This window comes from Diceros bicornis, chromosome 12 (assembly GCF_020826845.1).
Source record: "Diceros bicornis minor isolate mBicDic1 chromosome 12, mDicBic1.mat.cur, whole genome shotgun sequence".
In the NCBI taxonomy this organism is placed as follows: domain Eukaryota; kingdom Metazoa; phylum Chordata; class Mammalia; order Perissodactyla; family Rhinocerotidae; genus Diceros; species Diceros bicornis.
The window spans coordinates 39,177,864-39,199,925 of record NC_080751.1 but is presented as its reverse complement, the minus strand read 5'-3'; the positions used below and the strand labels follow the sequence as shown (position 1 = coordinate 39,199,925).

At 43.2% G+C, this 22,062-nt stretch overlaps 1 protein-coding gene across 2 annotated transcripts in view; it reads left to right on the top strand.

Annotated features, from left to right (window-relative positions):
* PRKCE (protein kinase C epsilon) overlaps positions 1 to 22,062 on the top strand; it is a 488,396-nt gene that overhangs the window by 302,407 nt on the left and 163,927 nt on the right. For both annotated transcript variants that reach the window (XM_058551312.1, XM_058551311.1), the window contains 3 exons: positions 1,072 to 1,157; positions 5,385 to 5,514; positions 21,564 to 21,706. In XM_058551312.1, the coding sequence (XP_058407295.1) occupies positions 1,072 to 1,157; positions 5,385 to 5,514; positions 21,564 to 21,706 (359 nt within the window). The remainder of the gene's footprint in view (positions 1 to 1,071; positions 1,158 to 5,384; positions 5,515 to 21,563; positions 21,707 to 22,062) is intronic.

Genomic DNA, 22,062 nt, shown 5'->3' with positions numbered 1-22,062 from the left:
TTGTGCCAGCTGGAGCAGGTAGCACTTTCATCTTTCCTAGTGAAACACGACTGCTTCAATTCAAGGCCCTTTGAAGGTCCCACGGTGTCCTGAGCTGGGGTCTGTGTGTTCTCTCAGCTCCCTTCCTCTCACTCCCTGAAGAAGCTACCTCACCTGCTTGTTTGAGTCAGTATCACTGAATAGTCCTTGCTGATTCTCTTTTTTGTCTCTGCTGTGGAGTCAGCTCGCAAACATTTAACACTCACTTGAAGGTATTGAAGGTTTGTTTGTTTGTTTTTCAGTTAATTGACTACAATGCAAGGTTGAGTTGTTCAGAATTGGAGGGTGGATACGTGATATGGTTATGTCAGGGTTCCTCTGGTTTGAGCTGGGAGACGGTTCCATTTCCTCGCACAGCCACTGGTGAACTTGGGTCTCCCTTCTGAGGGACTTGGGTAGATTCTGTTGGACACTGCTGTGTCCTTGAGGTAGCATGTGTGCAAATAGTGACTTACCTCTTCAGCTACCTACGGCCCACACAGTCCTGTGACACTAAACACAGAGCTACGGCCACTGCTTATGGAGATATTAAGTTCAACGGAAATTTTAAAGTTTGGCAGGGTAGGCCTCAACCAGATCAAAAAGCTTAAGAACTTCTGTGCCACAGAACATCCATTCCCCTGCTGTGGGCCTCCCTATCACACCAGCCCACCCTGGCATGATCCTGCGTGGAGCACGAGACAGCTGCAGCGCCATTAGTAGACAGTGCTTCGTGGAAGGGAAACTGTTCCCTGACGTTGGCACATAGAAGCAAGAAGATTGATCGGTATTCCTGGAACTAGAGAAAACTGCTGACACCCTTTGAATATAAATCGTTCATTCTTCTCCAGAGCATTAGGAAACCCTAATGGCTCATGGCAGAGTGCTTTGGAGTGACTGCATAAAGGGCTTCAGATAGGGTGTGACATTAAGACTTGGTGACAGAAGGGGAATGGCCCCCCTTGTCCCTCCATCAAGGCCTGATTAAATCTGGGGATGGAAGCTTTCTTCCCCCGTTCGTCCCTCAGCTGTCCCTTTTTTTGCTGTTTGCAGTTTGCACTTGCGTAGTCCACAAACGGTGCCATGAGCTCATCATCACGAAGTGTGCTGGATTAAAGAAACAAGAAACACCTGATGAGGTAAATATTGATAATATTGAAATTCTGGGCTTTCTTTGCTGTCACCTCCACCCTCCACTGCCTCCTCTCTGGCCCCCTCGAAACCCCTTATCTCTCAGATCTCGTTGCTTTCTTTATTGTGTTGATCAAAAATTAAGAGAGTTGTCCACGGCCTTCCGGCATGAGCAATCTATAGAATGATCTTGGCTCAAAGTCAGTTTTATGTGTGTGGATATTCTGCCAAGAGCTGTGTGATCCCCAAGCTAAAGCCCATGAGGAAGATGTGAATTCTCTTATGTCATTATCTCATCGGAACAGTGACGTGGCTAACTGATGTGTCAATGGCTCATGCAGCTTATAAACAGTGAGGGAGACACAACACATGAGCAGGAACCTTATCTTTATGAGGTGAGCGGGGAATGGAGTGGAATTAGCAAATCCAAGAAACATGTAGGAGGCTGAAATAACAACAATAATAATAGCTGACATTCATTGGGAACTTACCATGCCCTGATTTAAGCACTTTGTCCTATATTATTTAATCCCATAATAATCTTAATGAGATTGATGTTATTATCATCTTCATTTTATAACAGAGAGAATAGAAGCATAGAGAGGTCAAGTTAACTTGCCCCAATCACACAGCTAGTGTGTGGAAGAACCACGTTCAAACCCAGGCAGTCTGTTCCAGAGTCTGGGCCCTTGGCCACTGCACTATGCTGTCTCGCAATCTTAGAAACTTGTGTCAGATTGACTGGTAGGGAAGTTGCTGGGGGTAAGGAAACAAGAAATTCAACAATGAAGCCAGGTTTCTCCCGACCAGGCAATTGGGACAAGAGTGGTACCACCAATAGATGAAGAAGAAATCTTTTTGGGGAAGGTGACAGGTGTGACTGTAAGTATAGGTGTTATCTGTGTTCTCAACAGTTGATTTCAAAGGCACGCTTTTAATTCTTCGTGAAATAAATAAATAAATATTGTATAATCATAGGCCATTAGAATTGGGGATCAGAGAGAGAGACCTTTGGTGAGTTTATAATCAGCTGGGTTTATAATCAACTGGATTTATAATTTTGCTTCTAAAAGTAGTGACTTATAGAGACCCTCTACCCATTTCTTAAAAATAATTCAACCAAATGAATCTTGGCATCCAAAGCATTTCCCATCTTTTATCTCCTTTTGCTTTCACATCATCTCTGGAAAGCAGGAAGGGACAAGGCTTAGATTGAATGTTCTGTGTCCCCTCTGAGGGGCAGATGGCCCAAAGCATAAAAGTTATTTACGGGGGTTCTACTGTCATGGTTGAAATTGCAAGTCACCATCACCTGGGTCACCTGACGCCTGGTCTAGGATCATAACCCAAAGTAGGTTCTTACTCATTACTTTTACAAGTAAAAGAAAGAAAGAGATAGCTTGCTTGCTTTCTGTCGTCTTCTTTCCTATGGACATTCCATTGAGCATTTATTGAGCACTTCCTGTATGCCAGGAAACAAGAAGAGTACATGATTCCTGCTCTCAAGGATCTCTTAAGTCTCATCGCCTGTGAACCTCTGCAGGTTTCTGAAGCTCTTTCCCACCTCCTTGGAGGGAGTCCATATGAGTTCAGGCCATGCAGGTTAGAGGGTTGAGATTTGAAATGCCCAGACCCCAGTTAATCTGTGACCTAGTTCTTCCCACTGTCTTTCCTGGTATATTGAGCAGTGAAAAGAAGTCGCCAGTGAGGTGTGGTCCCAAACTTGGCATGTGTCCCATGGGAAATAAATTGCCAGGGACTGAGGAAGGGGGCTTTGGGTTTCTTAGCTTGGCGGGATTGATTGCCCATCCTGTTGCTCCCTGAGGCCAATCTCCTTTAGCGCTGCTGTATCCCTGGTCCATCAGAGCAATGGATGTGCCCTCTGCTGGGTGTAGCACTGCTGGAGGCCAACCTTTGAGATCATTCTTTTGTTTACCCACCTGAGTGTGATGCAGGTGCGCATACACATCATACATACACACACACCCCGAACACATGTAGCTCTAAATACCAAGCATCTAATATCTTCCTATTAAAAGGTGCTCTGCTGATGGGCTCCTTGAGACTTTTGCACCACGAGCGCTTGGCTGAGGCAGTGGCGCTGTCTTGTGTCTGTGTGTGTTAGCACTTCCAGGTGTGGTAACCAGGGAGTGCTCTCTCTTTGTGTCACCTTCTGTCCTTTCTTTTATTCTTCTTTGTTTTTAATCTTCCAGTTTTGTCTGTCTGCCCTTTTCTTCCTCCGGTGTCCTCTCTGTTGGGCTCATCTCCCCTCTGTTTCTGAGCCTTCCACAGGCGCAGCGTGTGCGCCTGCATGTGGGTGGCCTTTGTGTTTGTTTCACAGTCTGTCTGATTCTGTGGCATGCTCTTGCGTGTGCTCCTTCATCCTCCTCCTACCATTCTCTGGTAGCTTAGAGTCCTTCGTGGTCACAACTGAGGGTCACACAGCCCTCCCCGGCCCACACTGAAGCTCCTAGTCACCTGGGACACTTCCCCACCTCTTCACCTTTGTCTGTTATCCATAGCCCTATGAGGCAACTCCTGGGAGACCACGACTCCATTCTAGTATAGATCCACCATATTTTCAGCATTTGTGAGAATAAAGTGAGCACAAAGAGAGATCTCCTACGTCCTTCAGGGTGAACAGGTGGATGTAGAGTTGACATGACTGTATTCACAAATAGGCACACTTAAGCTATGAATCCAAGGAGGGGTGGGTACAATTGTTTTCGGTAAATCTGGGAATCTTGTGCTAGGGCAAGACTGTAGTTGATAGCCCATGCATCTCAGGCAGGGGTCAGAAAAATTCTGGTCCAAGTGGAAGAATTGGCCATTCCTTGTTGCTGGGTGATAGGGAATTTGTTATGAAGTCGGCTACCCTGAGCGCATGGGTGTGTGTGCATAGGCACGCCTTCATGTTTGTGTTCAAGTCCACGTTGACATCCACGTCTGTGTCCAGCTCTCATTCCTCCTTTTTTGTCCCCCACGGGGGTCTTTCACTCACCAGTCAGCAGTGAGCCAAGGACAGCTTCTTTGCTGTACATTTTCCACTCCCTGATTCCCAGAGTAGCAAGAGAGCTTTCTTCCAGCCCATGGGGTCCCAGATAATGGTCCCCTGCCTGTTCTGAGAGGGACCTGGTTTGTGCGGCTTCTCCAGTAGAGACATAGTGGAGAGTAGCTCTGTGGAAGGGCAAAGAAGACCCCTGATGACCCCTTGCTTCTGTGGTACACCTAATGTTTCCCACCTCTTCCACCCCTCATGTGTCATTGACCCCACAAGCCTGTGACATTAGGTGGTACGTGGGATGCCATCCTCATTTGCAACATGAGGAATCAGAAGCCCCAAGAAGTCAGGAAACTTGCCTGAGACCTCACAGGTGGTTCATGGCAGACCCAGGCCTACAGATCAGATAACTGGACTTCTCTTCCCTGTCCCCTCCTCATCCATCTTGCCACCTCCTCTTTACTCCTTTTAAAGAATCAGTAAGTGGCAGCATAGTGGTTAAAAAGCCTGGGCTCTGAATTCAGACTCATGGGCATTGAATATGAGCTCTGCCACTCATCAGCTTCTAGGCACATTTCTTAATCTCACTGTGCCTTAATTTCCTCCTCTGTATAAACTCAGGATGACAATGGTGCCTACCCCATAGGGTGGTGATGAGGCTTAACTGAAATGGTGGTGCCTGGCCCGTGGTCAGCACCCATACCTTAGCGCCCTTAGTGGTCACCACTCTGGATTAGTGATCTACATCACAATTATTGTTTCTCCTACCTGACGACCTACAGTTTCCACAGCTATGCTGGGTTCTCAGTGTCTTTACAGAATTCTGCATTCACCATCCAGCTGCCAAAAGACTCTGCCTAGGTGAGGCTTCCATGCACAGAGCAGCATTGAAAGCACATGGTGACATCTCATTAATGACCAAAGTGTGAGGTACAGATTGAGTGCTGTGTGCTGTGAGAGTTAGAGGCCCGAAGTCCCAAAGGTGACTGCGTGGGGGAGCAGGCCTGGCCTCGTGAAGTCAAACAGAGCAGCTGAGAATGAATTAAGGGCGTCAGACACAAAGGCCCAGGGGCAGGCCCACCCTGTTTCTCAGGGCAGCTTTTAGAGCCAAGCTAGGTCCAGCCACCTACAATGACCGTGCCTTCTGGGAAGGAAGTTCTGTAGGAGTCCAGTGATAAGCACTCCAGGGTGCAAAGGAGCTTGGCGGTGACCCTGTGTTTTGCCGTCCTTGCAGGTGGGCTCCCAGCGGTTCAGTGTCAACATGCCCCACAAGTTCGGTATCCACAACTACAAGGTCCCCACCTTCTGCGACCACTGTGGGTCCTTGCTTTGGGGCCTCTTGCGGCAGGGTTTGCAGTGCAAAGGTAAGATGCTCCATGCCCTGTCCTCATCCTCCACACCTGCATGCCCCTCTCATCTCTTCCTTTTAAAGAATCTTTGTCTATTTTCGTAGCCTCAAAAGTAGTTCCAGGTTTGGCGGGAGGACTGAGCACAGGCCCTTATTAAGCCCTTGTTAGTTACTCTGGATGTTTGTTAAGCAATCTCTGTATATAGACCATCCAAGGGACCTCCATAGAGGGAATGCCGAGGAGGAAGGCGTGACTCCACCTTTTTCAACAAGCTGGGGAGACAAGCTGAGTCTATACAAGTATAGAAATAATTTAAGGAACAGATGCATTGGAGCAGAAGGGAAGAAATATTTTTGGAATTAGGCTGTGAAATAGTAATAGACATTTTTCTGTCACGATCTGTGGTTCAGGCTTACTCTTGGAGGAGCAGTGCTTTTGAACGCTATCTCATAAGACATCTTATTGATCCTTCATAGGCCAGTGACATGGGTGATATTATCCTCATGTCCTCAGTGAGGAAACTGAGGCTCAGAAACTAAGTAACTTATTCATGTCACGCAGCTCGTTAGCAGAAGTAGGGTTTAAACCTTGACTCGTGAATCTTGGGTTCCTTCCTCTGTTTCCTGCTGTCCTGTCTGTGAATTGTCTTCTGCTCAAATGGGAATGCTAAGTGACACGGGTAAGAGCACATAATATGGGAAGATGGGAATGTACTCTGGGGGCCTGAATAGAGTGTCCAGTTTCATAAGTTGGTCCAACCTGCTCGCAGATTGGGACAACCATGAGCTATTGGGCAGGAATGTTTATTTAAAACAATTATTTTAAAACAATGGTTTATTATTTGTACTGAATATATTATTAATAAATTCCCATTGTGGAAAAATTAGAAAAAGAAAAAGAGGTAAAGTATAAGAAGGAAAACTGAGACCATGATCATTGAAGAGATCCCAATGAGAAATTGTGAGGATTGGAAATAATGTAATGGCTGTAGTGGGAATAAAGAGGAAGAGACTAACTTAAGAGACATTGAGGAGAAATTTATTGGATGTAGTGACCAGATCCAACTGGGAAGATAATGAAACCATTCCCCAAGATAGGGAATACAAGAGAGGCTACAGGGTTGGAGACAAGATGGTAGAGTTGAGCTGGGGACAGGTTAACTTTGAGGTGCCTGTGGGAAATTTACATGGAGCTGTCCAACTCTTGCACCTTCTCACTGAAACTCAGGGGAGAGGTCTAGACTGAGCATTTAGACTTGGGATTTGTCAGTGTCTAAGTAGTAGTTAAAGCTATAATGTTAATGTCATCGCCAGTATCCAAGGATGAGCCTACAAAGACAATGGAAGGGAAAGACCTCAGAAGTAGATGGAAAAGTAGCAAGGAATGGCATCATGGAAGCCAAAAGAATAGAGAGTATTAAAAAAAAATTAAAAGGAAAATGATGAGTGGTGCCAAATGCTTCCAAGAGGTTAAGGTAAGAAGTGGAACATAGGGTTGGATTTAACAATGGGAACACCACTAGTGACCTCAGCAGGGGCTGTCTTGGTGGGGTGGTGGGGATCAAAGCCCAAACGCAGAGGCTTAAGTGAGAATGGAGGGTGAAGTATTTTCAGAATGTTTTATATAACCAGGAAAAAGACAGTGGAAAAGGAGAGATTAATGAGCCAACAGGGTGAGGGAACCATTCCTACAGCAGGGGCAGAGGAGGGGTGGGCCTGGGGGAGAAAGATGGATGCCCCTCCCCCAGGTGGAGGGAAAGCCTCAAGACAAGGCCTGGCCTATGTCAGGGAAAGGAATCCAGGAGGAGGTGAGGGGCCAAAATGATCATTCTGAATCTGTTGAGAGCATTGCAACGTGAGTTCCCTTATGTCCTGAAATAGGAGATCCTTTTTGAAGTTAAGGTGAGGAGTGGGGGTGTGGAAGCCTTGAGGAGGAGGGTGAAGATTGGAAATAGCTGTTGTGGGAACCGAGGATGACCTGACCCAGAACAGGAGGAAGTGCTGACTGTTGACACATCTGGTGTCCTGTGCGAGCTCCCCAGACATTCAGATCTCCCTTTCTAGTATTCTAGCACACGACCCTGAAAGAAGTGGGGCCTGCCCAAAATGCTTTTTGACATTAAGTGACATTAAAACAAAGGAAGAGGAAGAAAAAAATGGAGCAAGAATCTTGAATGTTTTTAGCAGAGGAGTGATGCATTTTTGGAAAGTTGAGTGGGATTGCTGGGAAGCGTAGAGCCTGATTTGGATGGAACTCTGATGAGGCCATGTCTGGTTTTTAGTAAATATATTAATTATTGATCTATCTAGGGAATACAAATGAAGATACCGTCATCTGATAAATATTGATATTTTAAAAAAGCAGCCCAGACACCCAGACGTCACTGCTGGAGCTATGGGTCCCTGGATGACCCTGGAAGAAGGCAGGGCCCAGGGACACTGTATTCAGCTCTGTTTTGGCAGGAAAAACTCTCACGACTGCTCAAGTAAAGGTTGGGGAGAATGAGGATGCGTAGAGCAAGGATACCTGTTCACAGGAGCCCAGGGGAACGAGGGAGTCAGGCCACACAGAGACTGGAAGGCGAAGGCTGTTTGGAATTTAGGGCCCTAAGCAAAAGTTCACAGATCTTCCCTCTCCTGTTCCTCTCTGATTGTGACCTGGCCATTTTCCCCTTGCTCCTTTCCTATTTCTTCTACTTCTCTCTCTCTCATTCTCTTAATTAATAGACTTAATTTGGTAGAGCAGTTTTAGGTTGACAGCAGAAGGTACAGAGATTTTTCCATATACCCCCTGCCCCCACATACACCAAGCCTCCCCCACCAGAGTGGTACATTTGTCACGAGTGCTGAAGCTACATTGATACACCATTATCATCCAATGTGCATCGTTTACATTAGGGTTCACTCTTGGTGTTGGACATTCTGTAGGTTTTGACAAATGTGTAATGACATGTATCCACCCTTATGGTCTCGTACAGAGTGGTTTCACTGCCCCCAAATCCCCTGTTTACTTTTCTCTTTTGATCCTTTCTCAACCTTAAGTCTTTTTGCCCCTGAAGACCCCTTACCCTGTGGAGAGGGTCATGGCCAGAAGAGGCCAGCATGGACCAGGGCAGGGACCCCTCTTGCCTGGGTCTAAGCCTGGTTCTGCTCTTATGATTACTTAGAGAAAGAAATCAAGACTCAGTGACCTGCCTGGGGTCCCAGAGCAAGTCCCTGTGGAGCTGGAGTTAAACCCACGTAGTCTGGCTCCTGCACCTGGCTCTGACTGGGAACCCTCAAACCTTCTCCTCTTGGGAAGACTCTATCAGGTTTTCACCTTTGCTGGATCATGCTGGCTTTGCCTCCTGGGCTGGAGCCCCTGTCCCCTGGTACTGGTGGGGGCTGCTCGTCTATGGCTTTAACTTTGTTACCAACGCACTCCTGGGAATAGGTTCCGGTATTTTCAGTGAAACAAGTTTCTCAAGAGTTAGGGTCTAAAAAGAAGGATCCGTGAGATTGTCTTGGTCACTCTCCCTCCAACCTAAAATTGCCCAAGCCTCATAGGTTCAGGTGTTGTGTATGTACTCTGCCAGGGACCATCTCTCTGTTAGCCAGGTAGAGGGCACATAATTATCCCCATTTTAATGGTGGAGAATGGAGAACTGGAGAGATTGGACAATGTGCACAAGGGGATACAACCAGGGAACTGTGGGGATCCACCTCTGTCCTCTGGGCTGCTACCTCCCTGCCCACAGCCCAGAGGGGCCAGACCCTTGGAGGATGCTCATGGACACTTGTTAAATAACTGAGCTCCTTACTCAAGGGCGGAAAAACACCAGCGCTAAGTGAGCAGGCAAAATATTTCATTCCTCTTTTGTTAACTTATGATTCAAGTGCCTGCAGAGTCTCTGTAAGTCTCCAGATTCATTTGAGAGTCTCTCTGAGCACCTCAACCACTGTTAGTCTGGAAATTAGCCTCAAACGTTCAAATATTAGTGTCACTAAGTCTTGGAGATATTTGAATCCTTTCTGCTTTTCACTTTATTTTAGCTGTACTGCTTCCCCAACCTGACCTTCAACAGGACCAGTGAACCTCTCTGGGGCTCTTCTGCACCTCTGCACCTGTGTTTTATTTTTCCATTGATACAGGGAATCGGTACCCCCTAGAAGTAAAGGCTCCTAAAACCTTATGAATTTTATTTCCTTCTCTAAAGATGTGGGGTTCTCACCTGCCCTGTGGCCTGCCCCCCTTTTTGTCTTCTGACTACGATGCCACACTTACATCTCCGGCACAGCCGCCCTGAAGTCATCAGTCACCGAGGGGCAATTTAACAGAAAGCCAGACCTCTATACACAATTCACAGTCTGCCCTGCCGGGACCTGTGGAAGCCTTGGTTTTTTCCCCGTCCACATCTAGTGAGGCCCCCGTGCCTGCCTGTCTGCTCTGATTGCAACTCCGTGCCAAGGCGAGGATGAGGTACAGTTGGGAAAGGTCTGGCTTTGGAGATTCGTGGAGAATCCTCTTCCTGGCTTCCCGTCTTTCCCTGAGATCCCACCTTAATAACCACTGTGATCCAAGGCTGCTTTTGTGGGCTAAGGGGCAGGGTGCACTTACTCTCCAGGAGGTAATGAAGAACGGAGGCCATTTTGTTTGAGAACAAACCCCTTAGAGGAGTTGTGGCCTGTGGAGATCCCGGGTTAGGAGTCCTGGGAGTGGGTCTGTCCTGTCTTGTTACTGACTTGGTGACCCTGGGCTTCTTTTTAACCCCAACTGCCCTCCTGCCTTCTGAGAAGTGTAATGGAAACAGAGTCATCTTCGCTGCATGTCTCATGGAGTGGCTGTGCAGAACCATAAAGATAAGAGAAACGAAAGATCTCCTCCACCTCCCTTTCTTTCCTTTTTTAAAAAAAGTGTTTTGGATATTTAAAAAATGCTAAAAACATGAAAAAGGATTTTTATTCTCATCATTTCTGAAAACGTCAGCCCTTTACTATTATTTTTTTAACAACTAGGCTCTTTGTCATAACAACTTCTATCTGTATTTTTAGAATTAAAAAAAACACAAGTAATATGTAAATAATTCTCAGTGTAAAAGATTCAAGTAAGACTTAAGCATATATTTAAAAAATATTAAAGTCCTTCTTTATGTTCTCTTTCCACATCCATCCCCAGACAACTGCTGCTAACAATTTGCTATGGGTCCTTTCAGGCCTTTTTGTGTACGTTTACTGTCTGGATACTCACACACATGCACACACACAGTATTAGGTATCTATTTCTGCATAACAAATTGTCCCAAAATCTAGTGGCTTAAAACAACCAGTATTTATTAGCTCAGAGTTTCTCTGGGTTATAAATCTAGATGCAGCTCAGCTGAGTGCTTCTGACTTAGGGTGTCTTATGAGTCTGCAGTCAAGCTGACAGCTGGGGCTTTGGTCTCATCTGAAGGCTCAACTGGAAGAGGATCCCTTCCAAGCTCACTCCTGTGGCTGTTTGCAGCCCAGGTCCTTGCTGGCTGTTGGCTGGAGACATCAGTTCTTTGCCACATGGGCCTCTCCGTGGGCAACTCACAACATGGCAGCTGGCTTCTTTCAGAGCAAGCAAGCAAGAAAGTGAGAGAGGATGCCCAAAACAGAAGCCACAGTCTTTTGTAACCTCATCTGGAAAATGACATCCCATCACTTTTTTTTTTTTTTTAAAGATTTTATTTATTTAGTTTTTCCCCCAAAACCCCAGCAGATAGTTGTATGTCATAGCTGCACATCCTTCTAGTTGCTGTATGTGGGACGCGACCTCAGCATGGCCGGAGAAGCGGTGCATCGGTGCACGCCCGGGATCCGAACCCGGGCCTCCAGCAGCGGAGCGTGTGCACTTAACCGCTAAGCCACCGGGCCGGCCCCATCCCATCACTTTTAACATTTTCTGTTCCTTAGAAGAGAACCGCTACATCCAGGCCACATTTAATAGGAGGGAATGACATAAGGGCATGAATACCAGGAGGTGGAGATCATTGTGAGCCATCTTAGAAGCTGCCCCCCTCCTCCCCCCCACCAGATGTGATCACCTTCTCTGTGAGGTCTACCCTGACTACCCTTTTAAAAACTGGAGCTCTCATCTCTTATCTTTCATCTTCCTCTGCTTTTTTTCTCTACAACACTTATCACCTTCTAATATTCTAAATTACTTATGTATAATGCTTATTTCTCTCTCTCCTCATCAGAATATAAGGTCCACGAAGGCAGAGGGTTTTTTGGTCTGTTTTGCTCTCTGGTGTTTCCCTAGTCTCTAGAACAGTGCCTGACACATCAGCACTCAATAAATATTTAATTAAATCCTACATGCACTGTTCTGTAATTTGCTTTTTCTACAGTATGTCTTGGAGTGTTTCAGAGTCTATGTATATAAGTTTACTTCATTCTTTTTAATGGCTGCCTAATATTCCACATTATGGCCGTACATTATTTAAACATTGCCCTCTTGATGGACATTTACTTGTCTCTGTGGCCTCACTATTTTATGCTGCTACAAACATCCTCATACATACGTCTCATGCATATGCATGAGTAGTTATGGAAGAGAGGCCCCCTAGAATTCCTGCAGTAAATTTAAGCTGTTGTTTTTTTGTGGCTGAATCGCATAGGAGGGAATTACACAGACACTTGGTTTTTGTTTGTTTCTTTTTAAATAAGTCATAGTCCTTGACTGTTTTACCTTCGTTTGCCTTGACATTTAATTTTGCATGATCAAAAAACACCTGTGTAGTGAGTATAGGCTTTCAGTCACCTATTATCTGTTGAGGTCTGGTCTGAGAATTGTCATTTAAGTATTACTAATTTCCATAGAGTTAGAATACCCAGAAAGGCATGGCATCCTGGTTTGTGCAAGGCCTCATGGAGAACTTGGAGATAAAGCATTACTTTAGCTTTCTAGAAACTTACCTTCTACTTGGTCATTAAACATAACAAGTTAAATAATAGACAATAATTCAAGCAACAAGTCAGAAATAAGTGTGAGCAATTCATGGGCAAGAGAGGACAGCAAGGCTTGGGGGTTCCGGACAGGCGTTTTGGGGGAGATGGGCTTGAACTACACCTTGAGGGAGGAGAAGGACCTGGAAAGGAGGGCAACGGAAGACATATTTGGTAGGTAACCAGTTTATAAGTAGAGGGCAGGGAAGGAAGAAGCAGTTTAGTGCTCAGCACTGAGATGGCACAGGAGTCTTCTTGGTTGATTCTGAATCCTTTGCAGTAGCATCTGCCAGTACCCGGTAGGGAAGGTCAGTGGAAGATTGTCAGAGTTTTTGGCTGAGGAATGCTGGGTAGCAGACAGTTGGCCAATTACAGTCTCTGGAAAGCTTTGAATGATGGTGCCAGTGTGATCAGGACTCCCAAGTCTCTATCTGGTGACATTCGGTGCCCAGTGTGACCCCCAAGGAATTAGCCCTCTGCCCTCCCTTTCTTCTCTTCTGCCCAGGACTCGGCAGTCAGTCACTCCCACCCCTGCCAGCTTCTATTACACAATTACACAATTTCCTCTTCACAACCATTTGTTCTCTGTCTTGGAGCATGGCATGGCTGACTGTAACCTGTTATGAAATCAAACCATTGCCCTGGCTCACCCTCGAGGGCTAAATCACCCTAATATAAAGAGATTTATGCGGGACACACAGTCCTGCCCATCTCCTCAGGTGTAACTTTGTCATTGTTCTCAGAAGGTTGCCTGCTTGCTTTGGAAGAATTCCCGACAGCCTGACCCGCCTCTTTGCAATCCTAGCTTTAATCTCAGCTATGAAAAGGGTGGAAACATGGAAACAAAAAGTAAAGTCAGCGTGCCCAGGCCCCCATCTGTCCTGAGGACAGCACGGCTGCTGCAGCACACCCAGCACATAGTGGGAGCTCAATGAATATGGGATGAAAAGCTGGGGAGTAGTAGAAGAATAATCATCCTTTTGAGAGAGCCCCAGCAAGGCTGCAGTTTCTTCCCTGCACAGTTCATCCAGGTGAAACCGCTGAGAATGAACAATAAGGGCAGCCTAGGGCTATCAGTGGATTGGCAGCCTGGGGCTAATGGCCTTGGCCATGGTGCTCGCCAACACTGATGGGGAAGAGGAGCAGGGAAGGGTGGGAATGTGGCTGGTTTGTTTGGCCCACATGACTGTCAATGAACGTCAGGTTTCGTTTGGTTCCACCTGGCACATCCACTTTCTTTTACTGGTCTGCAATCTCCGGTGTCAACCCCCAGCCTCCAGGACCCCCACTGTGGCTGCCCACGCTATCTCAAGTTCCCCTTTCTCAGCCAGCTTTGCCCTCATGTTTCCAGACTTTTCAAAGCACTTTTAAAGTCACTCTCTGATGTTGTCCATTTTAACTGACATGTCATTGGGATTTTTTTTTAACATATTAAGACAACTACACAGCTCTCCCAGGGAAATAACAGAGTTTTTAAAAATCAAAAATGAAGTCCTCAAAGACCGTTTCTGTTTTGTTGACCTGCCAACCCAAGCTAATTGTTCTGATAGGACAGACGGGTCCAGCATTTCAACACCAGAGGGCACCAGTGGCTAAACTATGTAGACCAGCTGCCCCTGCTAAGAAATTCTCTTAATTTGGTTACTTCATTCTTGTTCTTTCTGTCACTTCATGAAGAGACAGAAGAGGACTTTGATGGGGTTGGTGGGCAGGGGCGGGTAAGGTGAACTGAGTGTCAAACGGTAGCTGTTGCTAAGGGGAATGGGTCGGAGAATTCAGAGCAGAGTGCTGTTGCCTAGAGTACATGATGGGCCTGAGGATTTTTGGGCATTGTTACTAATGACTCAGTTAATGGAGTCAGCACCATGGCCAGGCTGTGGTGGAGCCTCCTTGTTTGTTTATATTGTCTGAGAGAGCCCTCCTCCCACCATCATACTCCATCCCCCAACCACCCCACTGCACTCTTCAAGCCTGGGTTTGGTGGGGAGGTTCTGTGCTGTCCCTCCTTCCAGGCTAGTGACCAGGCCATGCAAGTCTAACAGGTCACTATCCGGCCTACTTTCATTTCAGAAACGAGTGTGTGTGTGTGCATGCACGCTTTAATAGACTTTAATTTTTAGAGCAGTTTTAGGTTAACAACAAAATTGAGGGGAAAATACAGAGTCCCCACATACCCCCTAACCACACACATGGACAGCCTTCCCCATTATCAACATCCCCCACCAGAGTGGTACATTTGTTACAATCAATGAATCTACATTGACACATCATCACCACTCAGTTTATGTTTGGGTTCACTCTTGATATTGTACATTCTATGGGTTTGGACAGATGTATAATGCCCCGTATCCACCGTTATAGTACCATACAGAGTAGTTTCATGCCATAAAAATCCTCGAATCCTCTGTGCCCTGTCTTTTCATCCCTGCCTTCCCCCTAACCATTGGCAACCACTGATCCTTTTACTGTCTCCATAGTTTTGCTTTTCTAGAATGTCATATAGTTGGAATCATACAGTATATAGCCTTTTCAGATTGGCTTCTTTGACTTAGTAATATGCATTTAAGGTTCTTCTATGTCTTCTCATGGTTTAATTGCTAATTTATTTTTAGCGCTGAATAATATTCCATTGTATGAACATACTACAGTTTATCATTCACCTACTGAAGGACATCTTGGTTGCTTCCAAGTTTTGGTAATTATGAATAAAACTACTATAAACATCTGTGTGCAGGTTTTCGTGTGGCCTTAAGTTTTCAATTCATTTGGGTAAATACTAGGAGTTTGATTACTGGATTGTATGCTAACAGTATGTTTAGTTTTGTAAGAAACTCCAAATTGTCTTCTAAAGTGGATGTACCATTTTCTATTCCTACCAGCACTGAATGAGAATTCCTTTTGCTCCATATCCTCACCAGCATTTGGTGTTGTCACTGTTTTAGATTTTGGCCATTCTAATCGATGTGTAATGGTATCTCATTGTTGTTTTAATTTACAATTCCCTAATGACATATGGTATTGAGCATCTTCTCATATCCTTGTATGCCATTTGATATCTTCTTTGGTGAGATTTCTGCTCAGATCTTTTTGTCCATTTTTTAATTGGATTGTTCATTTTCTTATTATTGACTTTTAAGAGTTATTTACATATTTTGGATAACAGTGCTTTATGAGATAGGCCTTTTGCAAGTATTTTCTCACAGTGTGTGTCTTGTCTCCTCATTCTCTTGACAATGTCGTTTGCAGAGCAGAAGTTTTTAATTTTAATGAAGTCCACATTATCAATTATTTCTTTCATCGATCATGCCTTTGGTGTTGTGTTTAAGGTCATTGCCATACCTAAAGTCACCTAGATTTTATCATATGTTATCTTCTAGGAGTTTCATATTTTGAATTTTTGTCTATGATCCATTTAAAGTTAATTTTTGTGAAGGATGTAAAGTCCGTTTCTAGATTCATATTTTTGTGTGTGAATGTCCAGTTGTTCCAGCACCAGTTGTTGAAAGACTATCTTTGCTGCATTGTATTGTCTTTGCTCTTTTGTCAAAGATCAGTTGTATATTTTTGAGGGTCTCTTCTGGGCTCTCTGTTCTGTTCCATGGATCTATTTGTCTATTCTTTCACCAATACACACTGTCTTGATTACTGTAGCTTTATCGTAAGTCTTGAAGTCAGGTAATGTCAGTCCTCCACTTTTGTTCTTCTTCAGTATTGTGTTGGCCATCCTGGGTCTTTTGCCTCTCCATATAAACCTTAGAATCAGTTTGTCAATATCCACAAAATAACTTTCTGGGATTTTGGTTGAGATTGCATTGAATCTATAGATCATGTTGGGAAGAACTGACATCCTGACAACATTGAGACTTCCTACCCATGAATGTGGAATATCTTTCCATTTATTTAGTTCTTTTTTTATTTCTTTCATCAGAGTTTTGTAGTTTTCCTCATATAGATGTTGTACATATTTTGTGAGATCTTATACCTATGTATTTCATTTTTTTAGGTGCTAATGTAAATGATATCGTGTTTTTAATTTCAAATTCCACTTGATCATTGCCGGTGTATATGAAAGTGATTGACTTTTGTATCTCAGCCTTGTATCCTGCAACCATGCTATAATCCCTTATTAGTTCCAGAAGTTTTTTGTCAATTCCTTTGGATTTTCTACATAGATGATCATATCATCTGTGAACAAAGACAATTTTATTTCTTCCTTTCTAATCAGTATACCTTTTATTTCCTTTTCTTGTCTTATCACATTAGCTAATACTTCCAACACAATATTGAAAAGAGGTGGTGAGAGGGGACATCCTTGTCTTGTTCCTGAAACTAGAAAGCTTCTAGTTTCTTGTTATTAAGTATGATGTTAGTTGTAGGTTTTTTGTAGATGTTCTTTATCAAGTGGAGGAAGTGCCCCTCTATTTCTTGGTTGCTAAAAGATTTTATCATGAATAAGTGTTGGATTTTGTCAAATGCTTTTTTCTGCACTTATGTGATTTTTCTTCTTTAGCCTGTTGATATGATGGATTACATTAATTAATTTTCAGGTGTTGAACTCACCTTGCATACCTGAGATAAATCCCATTTGGTCATGGTGTATATTTCTTTTTATACATTGTTGGATTCAATTTGCTAGTATTTTGTTGAGGATTTTTACCTCTATATTCATGAAAGAAATTGGTTAGTTGCTGTCTTTTCTTGTAATGTCTTTGTTGATTTTGGTATTAGGGTAATGCTGAACTCATAAAATGAGTTGGAAAATGTTCCCTCTGCTCCCATTTTCTAGAAAATATTATAGAGAATTGGTATAATTTCTTCCTTAAATGTTTGGTAGAATTCACCAGTGAACCCATCTTGGCCTGGTGCTATCTGTTTTGGAATGTTATTAATTATTTATTCAATTTCTTTAATATATATAGGCCTTTCACATTGTTTATTTCTTGTGTGAGTTTTGGCAGATTGTGTCTTTCAAGGATGCTTTTGCTGTATCCTGCTAGTTATGATAAGTTGTATTTTCATTTTTGATCAGTTCAAAATATTTTAAAAGTTCTCTTGAAGTTTCTTCTTTGACCCGTGTGTTATTTAATTTCCAAGTATTTGGGAATTTTCCAACTATCTTTTTGTTATTGATTTCTAATTTAATTCCACTGTGGTCTAAGAACACACATTGTATGATTTCCATTTTTTTAAATTTGTTAAGGTGTGTTTTATGGCTGAGAATGTGGTCTATCTTGGTAAATGTTCTATGTGAGCTTGAGAAGCATGTGTATTCTGTTGTTGTTGGATGAAGTAGTCAATAGATATAGTAGTCAATTATATCCAGTTGATTGATGGTGCTGTTGAATTCAAGTCTGTCCTTACTGATTTTCTGCCTTCTGGATCTGTGCATTTCTGATAGAGGGGTGTTAAAGTCTCCAATTGTTATAATGGACTCATCTGTTTCTCCTTGCAATTCTATGTTTTTGCCTCATGTGTTTTGATGCTCTGTTGTTAGGCATATACACATTAAGGATTTTAATGTCTTCTTGGAGAATTGACCCCTTTATCATTGTGTAATACACTTTTTTATCCTTGATAACTTTCCTTGCTCTAAAGTCTGCTCTATCTGAACTTAACATAGCTACTCCTGCTTTTTTTTTTGATTGGCGTTAGCATGGTATATTTTCCTCCATACCTTTAATTTTAATATATATGTGTCATTTTTAAAGTGTATTTCTTGTAGATGACATATAGTTGTTCTTTTTGTTTTTTTTTTGTGAGGAAGACTGGCCTTGAGCTAACATCTCTTGCCAATCCTCCTCTTTTTGGTAAGGAGATCGGCCCTGAGCTAACATTTGTGCCCATCTTCCTCCATTTTGTATGTGAGATACCAGCACAGCATGGCTTGATGTGTGGTGCATTGATCCGTGCCTGGGATTCAAAACTGTGAGTCCCAGGCCACCGAAGCAGAGCGTGCAAACTTAAACACTCTGCTGCTGGGCTGGCCCCAAGGGTCTTGTTTTTTGATCTACTTGATAATCTCTGTCTTTTAATTGGTGTATTTAGACCATTGATGTTTAAAGTGATTATCGATATAGTTAGATTAATAACTATTTTTGCTACCGTTTTCTATTTAATGCCCTTGTTCTTTGTTTCTATTTTTGTCTTCCACTCTTTTTCTGCCCTTTGTGGTTTTAACTGAACATTTTATATGGTTCCATTTTCTCTCATTTTTTACCATATCAGTTCTTCTTTTTTTACTTATTTTATGTGGTTGGCATAGAGTTTGTAAATATATTTGCAACTAATCAAGTCTGCTTTCAAATAACCCTCTAATGCTTCATGGATAGTGCAAGTACTTTATAATAACAAAATAATCCTAATTCCCCCACACACACTCACTGTATCATTGCTGTCATTTATTTCACTTATACCTAAGCATATATATTTATATACATATGATTTACATATATGCATACATAATTGAATACAGTGTTGCTATTATTATTTTGAAAAGCAGTTATCTGTTAAATCAATTAAGAATAAGAAAAATAAAAGCTTTTACTTTACTGTCACTTATTCTTTCTCTGATGCTCTTTCTGTAGATCCAAGTTTCTTTACTTTTCTTTTCTTTGGTTTTTTTTTTTGGTGAGGAAGATTAGCCCTGAGCTAACATCCTTGCCAATTTTTCTCTATTTTGTATGTGGGATGCCACCACAGAATGGCTTGATGAGTGGTGTGTAGGTCCACACCTGGGATCCAAACCCGCAAACCCAGGCCCACCAAAGTGGAGTGCACAAACTTAACTCCTATGTCGCTGGGCTGGTCCCCCAAGTTTCTGACTAATAACATTTTCTTTCTCTCTGAAGAACTTCTTTTAACATTTCTCACAAGACAGGTCTACTAGCAATGAATTTGTTCAATTTTTATTTGTCTGAGAAAGTCTTTATTTCTCCTTCACTTTTGAAGGATAATTTCACAGGGTACAGAATTCTATGTTCGTGGTTTTTCTCTCAATACTTTAAATATTTCACTCTACTCTCTTCTTGTTTGCATGGTTTCTGAGAAGTCAAATGTAATTCTTATCTTTGCTCTTCTATAGGTAAGGTGTTATTTCCTTCTGGCTTCTTTCAAAATTATTTTTCTTTATCTTTGATTGTCTGCAGTTTGTATATGATATGCCTAGGTGTAGTTTGTTATTGTTTTGTTTTTTGTTTTTCGTTTTGTCACTTATTCTGCTTGGTGTTCTCTGAGCTTCCTGGACCTGTGGTCTGGTGTCTGACATTAATCTGAGGACATTTCCAGTCACTTTTGCTTCAAGTATTTCTTCTGTTCCTTTCTCTCTTTCTTTTCCTTCTGGTATTCCCATAACACATGTGTTACACCTTTTATAGTTGTCCCACAGTTCTTAGATATTCTCTTCCTTTTTTCAGTCATTTTTCTCTTTGCTTTTCTGTTTCCTAAGTTTCTATTGACATACCCTCAAGCTCAGAGATTATTTCCTCAGCTGTTGTCCATTCTACTAGTAGGCCATTAATGGCATTCTTCATTTCTGTTATAGTATTCTTGATCTCTAGCACTTCCTTTTGATTCTTTCTTAGAATTTCCATCTCTCTGCTAACATTGCCCATCTGTTCTTATATGCTATCTACTTTATTGAGTAGAGCCCTTAGCATATTAATCATAGTTGTTTTAAATTCCTGGTCTGATAATTCCAACATCCCTGCCACGTCTAGGTCTGGTTCTGATGCTTGCTCTGTCTCTTCAAACTGTGTTTTTTGCCTTTTAATATGCTTTGTAATTTTCCCTTGATAGCTGGATATGATGTCCTGGATAAAAGGAATTGCAGGCCTTTAGTGATGTGGTCGTGAAGGGGGGGGAGGGGAAGCATTCTATAGTCCTGTGATTAGATCTCAGTCTTTCGATGAGCCTGTGCCTCTGTCTAGGAGCTTCATAAGTGTTTCTCACTTATTTTTCCCCCCTCTATGTGGGACAGGGCTGCTAGAGCAGGCTGGAGTTAGGTATTTTCCTTCCCCTGAATCTGTTGGGATCTGATAAAACTATGAAAGTTTAGGCTCGGGCAAAATAGTTTCTCCTCAGCACAGGCCTTGTTAAGAAGAACAGAATGCTGTGGTGTGTTTCAGAATGGTTCCTTATCCCTTCCCCCTTCCAGAAGCATAACAGAGTTTTTCTCCAATATTCACTGTGAGAACCTGGTTGAACTCCTAGTGGTAAAACTCACAACAGTGTGGGGGCCCCTGTGACGGGGTCTGCCTCGAGTTTTTGACTCTCAGATTCCTCCACACCGAGACTCCAGCTATTTGCCGGTTTCAGTTCAGGCTCCCCACCCTGGCCCTGGTTCCGCAGAGGTTGCTGCTCCGGAGTTTCTGCTGCAGGAAGTTGTGATTCACTGTGGTCGCCTGTCCGTCTCTCCCATTTGGGGGGAAGCAGTTTGCCCTGTGACCTCACTTCTCTGATAAATCTGAGAAGAGTTGTGGGTTTTCCAGTTTGTTCAGCTTTTCCTTGTTAGTATAGAGTGACGACTTCCAAGCTCCTTACACGCTGGACTGGAAACCAGAACCATTTATGTTTTCACCTCTCATGTCCTACACCAAGGAGAACGAAGTGATGTGAGCAAAACAAAGACGCTCAAGCATGGCCTTTGTTCCTTTGCAATTGGATTTTCGATTTGAAAGGGGCCTTGGAGGTCACCTCATTCAGTCTCCTCATTTTCAGATGAGCATTTTAGTAGGCTCTACTGTGGACATGTCTACATTTTAGCAGAGTAATAGAGTGGACTGTATACATGTGACCATTTGGGTTCAGAATCCAAATGAACTTTCCTAAGATAAACCAATTAAGTTCTTCTACAGTGATCGTTCTGCTTCCTGAAAGGAAATTTAAATGTGTTATTTATTTATCCATAAACAGTGGTTATCTCTGTATGGTGGTTTGATGGATGATTTTAGTTCTGTGTGAGGGGACGATGGGTGATTTTTATTGTTCTCTTTTCGTCTTTCTGCATTTTCCAAATTCTAACACATGAACATGTATTACTTTTACAATCAGAAAAAAATAAGTTCACTTTTGTAGGCCGTGAACATTTGGGAGTATCTTCTCTGTGTCTCCTTGCAGTCTGCAAAATGAACGTTCACCGGCGCTGTGAGACCAATGTGGCTCCCAACTGTGGAGTGGATGCCCGAGGAATTGCCAAAGTGCTGGCTGACTTAGGCGTCACTCCGGACAAAATCACCAACAGCGGCCAGAGGAGGAAAAAGGTAACTAGCTATTCAGCGGTGTTTCTGGAGCTCTTTGTGGGCCAACGTCTCTGGCTGTCTTCCTGAGAGTCCCCTGAAGTGAGGATGTAAGATTGCTGGGTTTGCGACACTGTACTCAAAACAGCATTTGCTTAGAGGAAAAAAAAAATATCAGGCAGGTAACGTTAAAGTCTCCTTCAGTTCCAGAGGTGGGGGAACATCAAAGCAAGCCTCAAGTGTTATGTTTCTCGGGGGAACATAAACTTTGAGATGAGGACTTTGGAATTCCCTCTGGAAAAAGCACAACTCTAGACAAGGAAGTAGACTTCTCTGCCTCCAGAACTGGCATGAAAGCAATATCAGTGTTTGAACTTCGC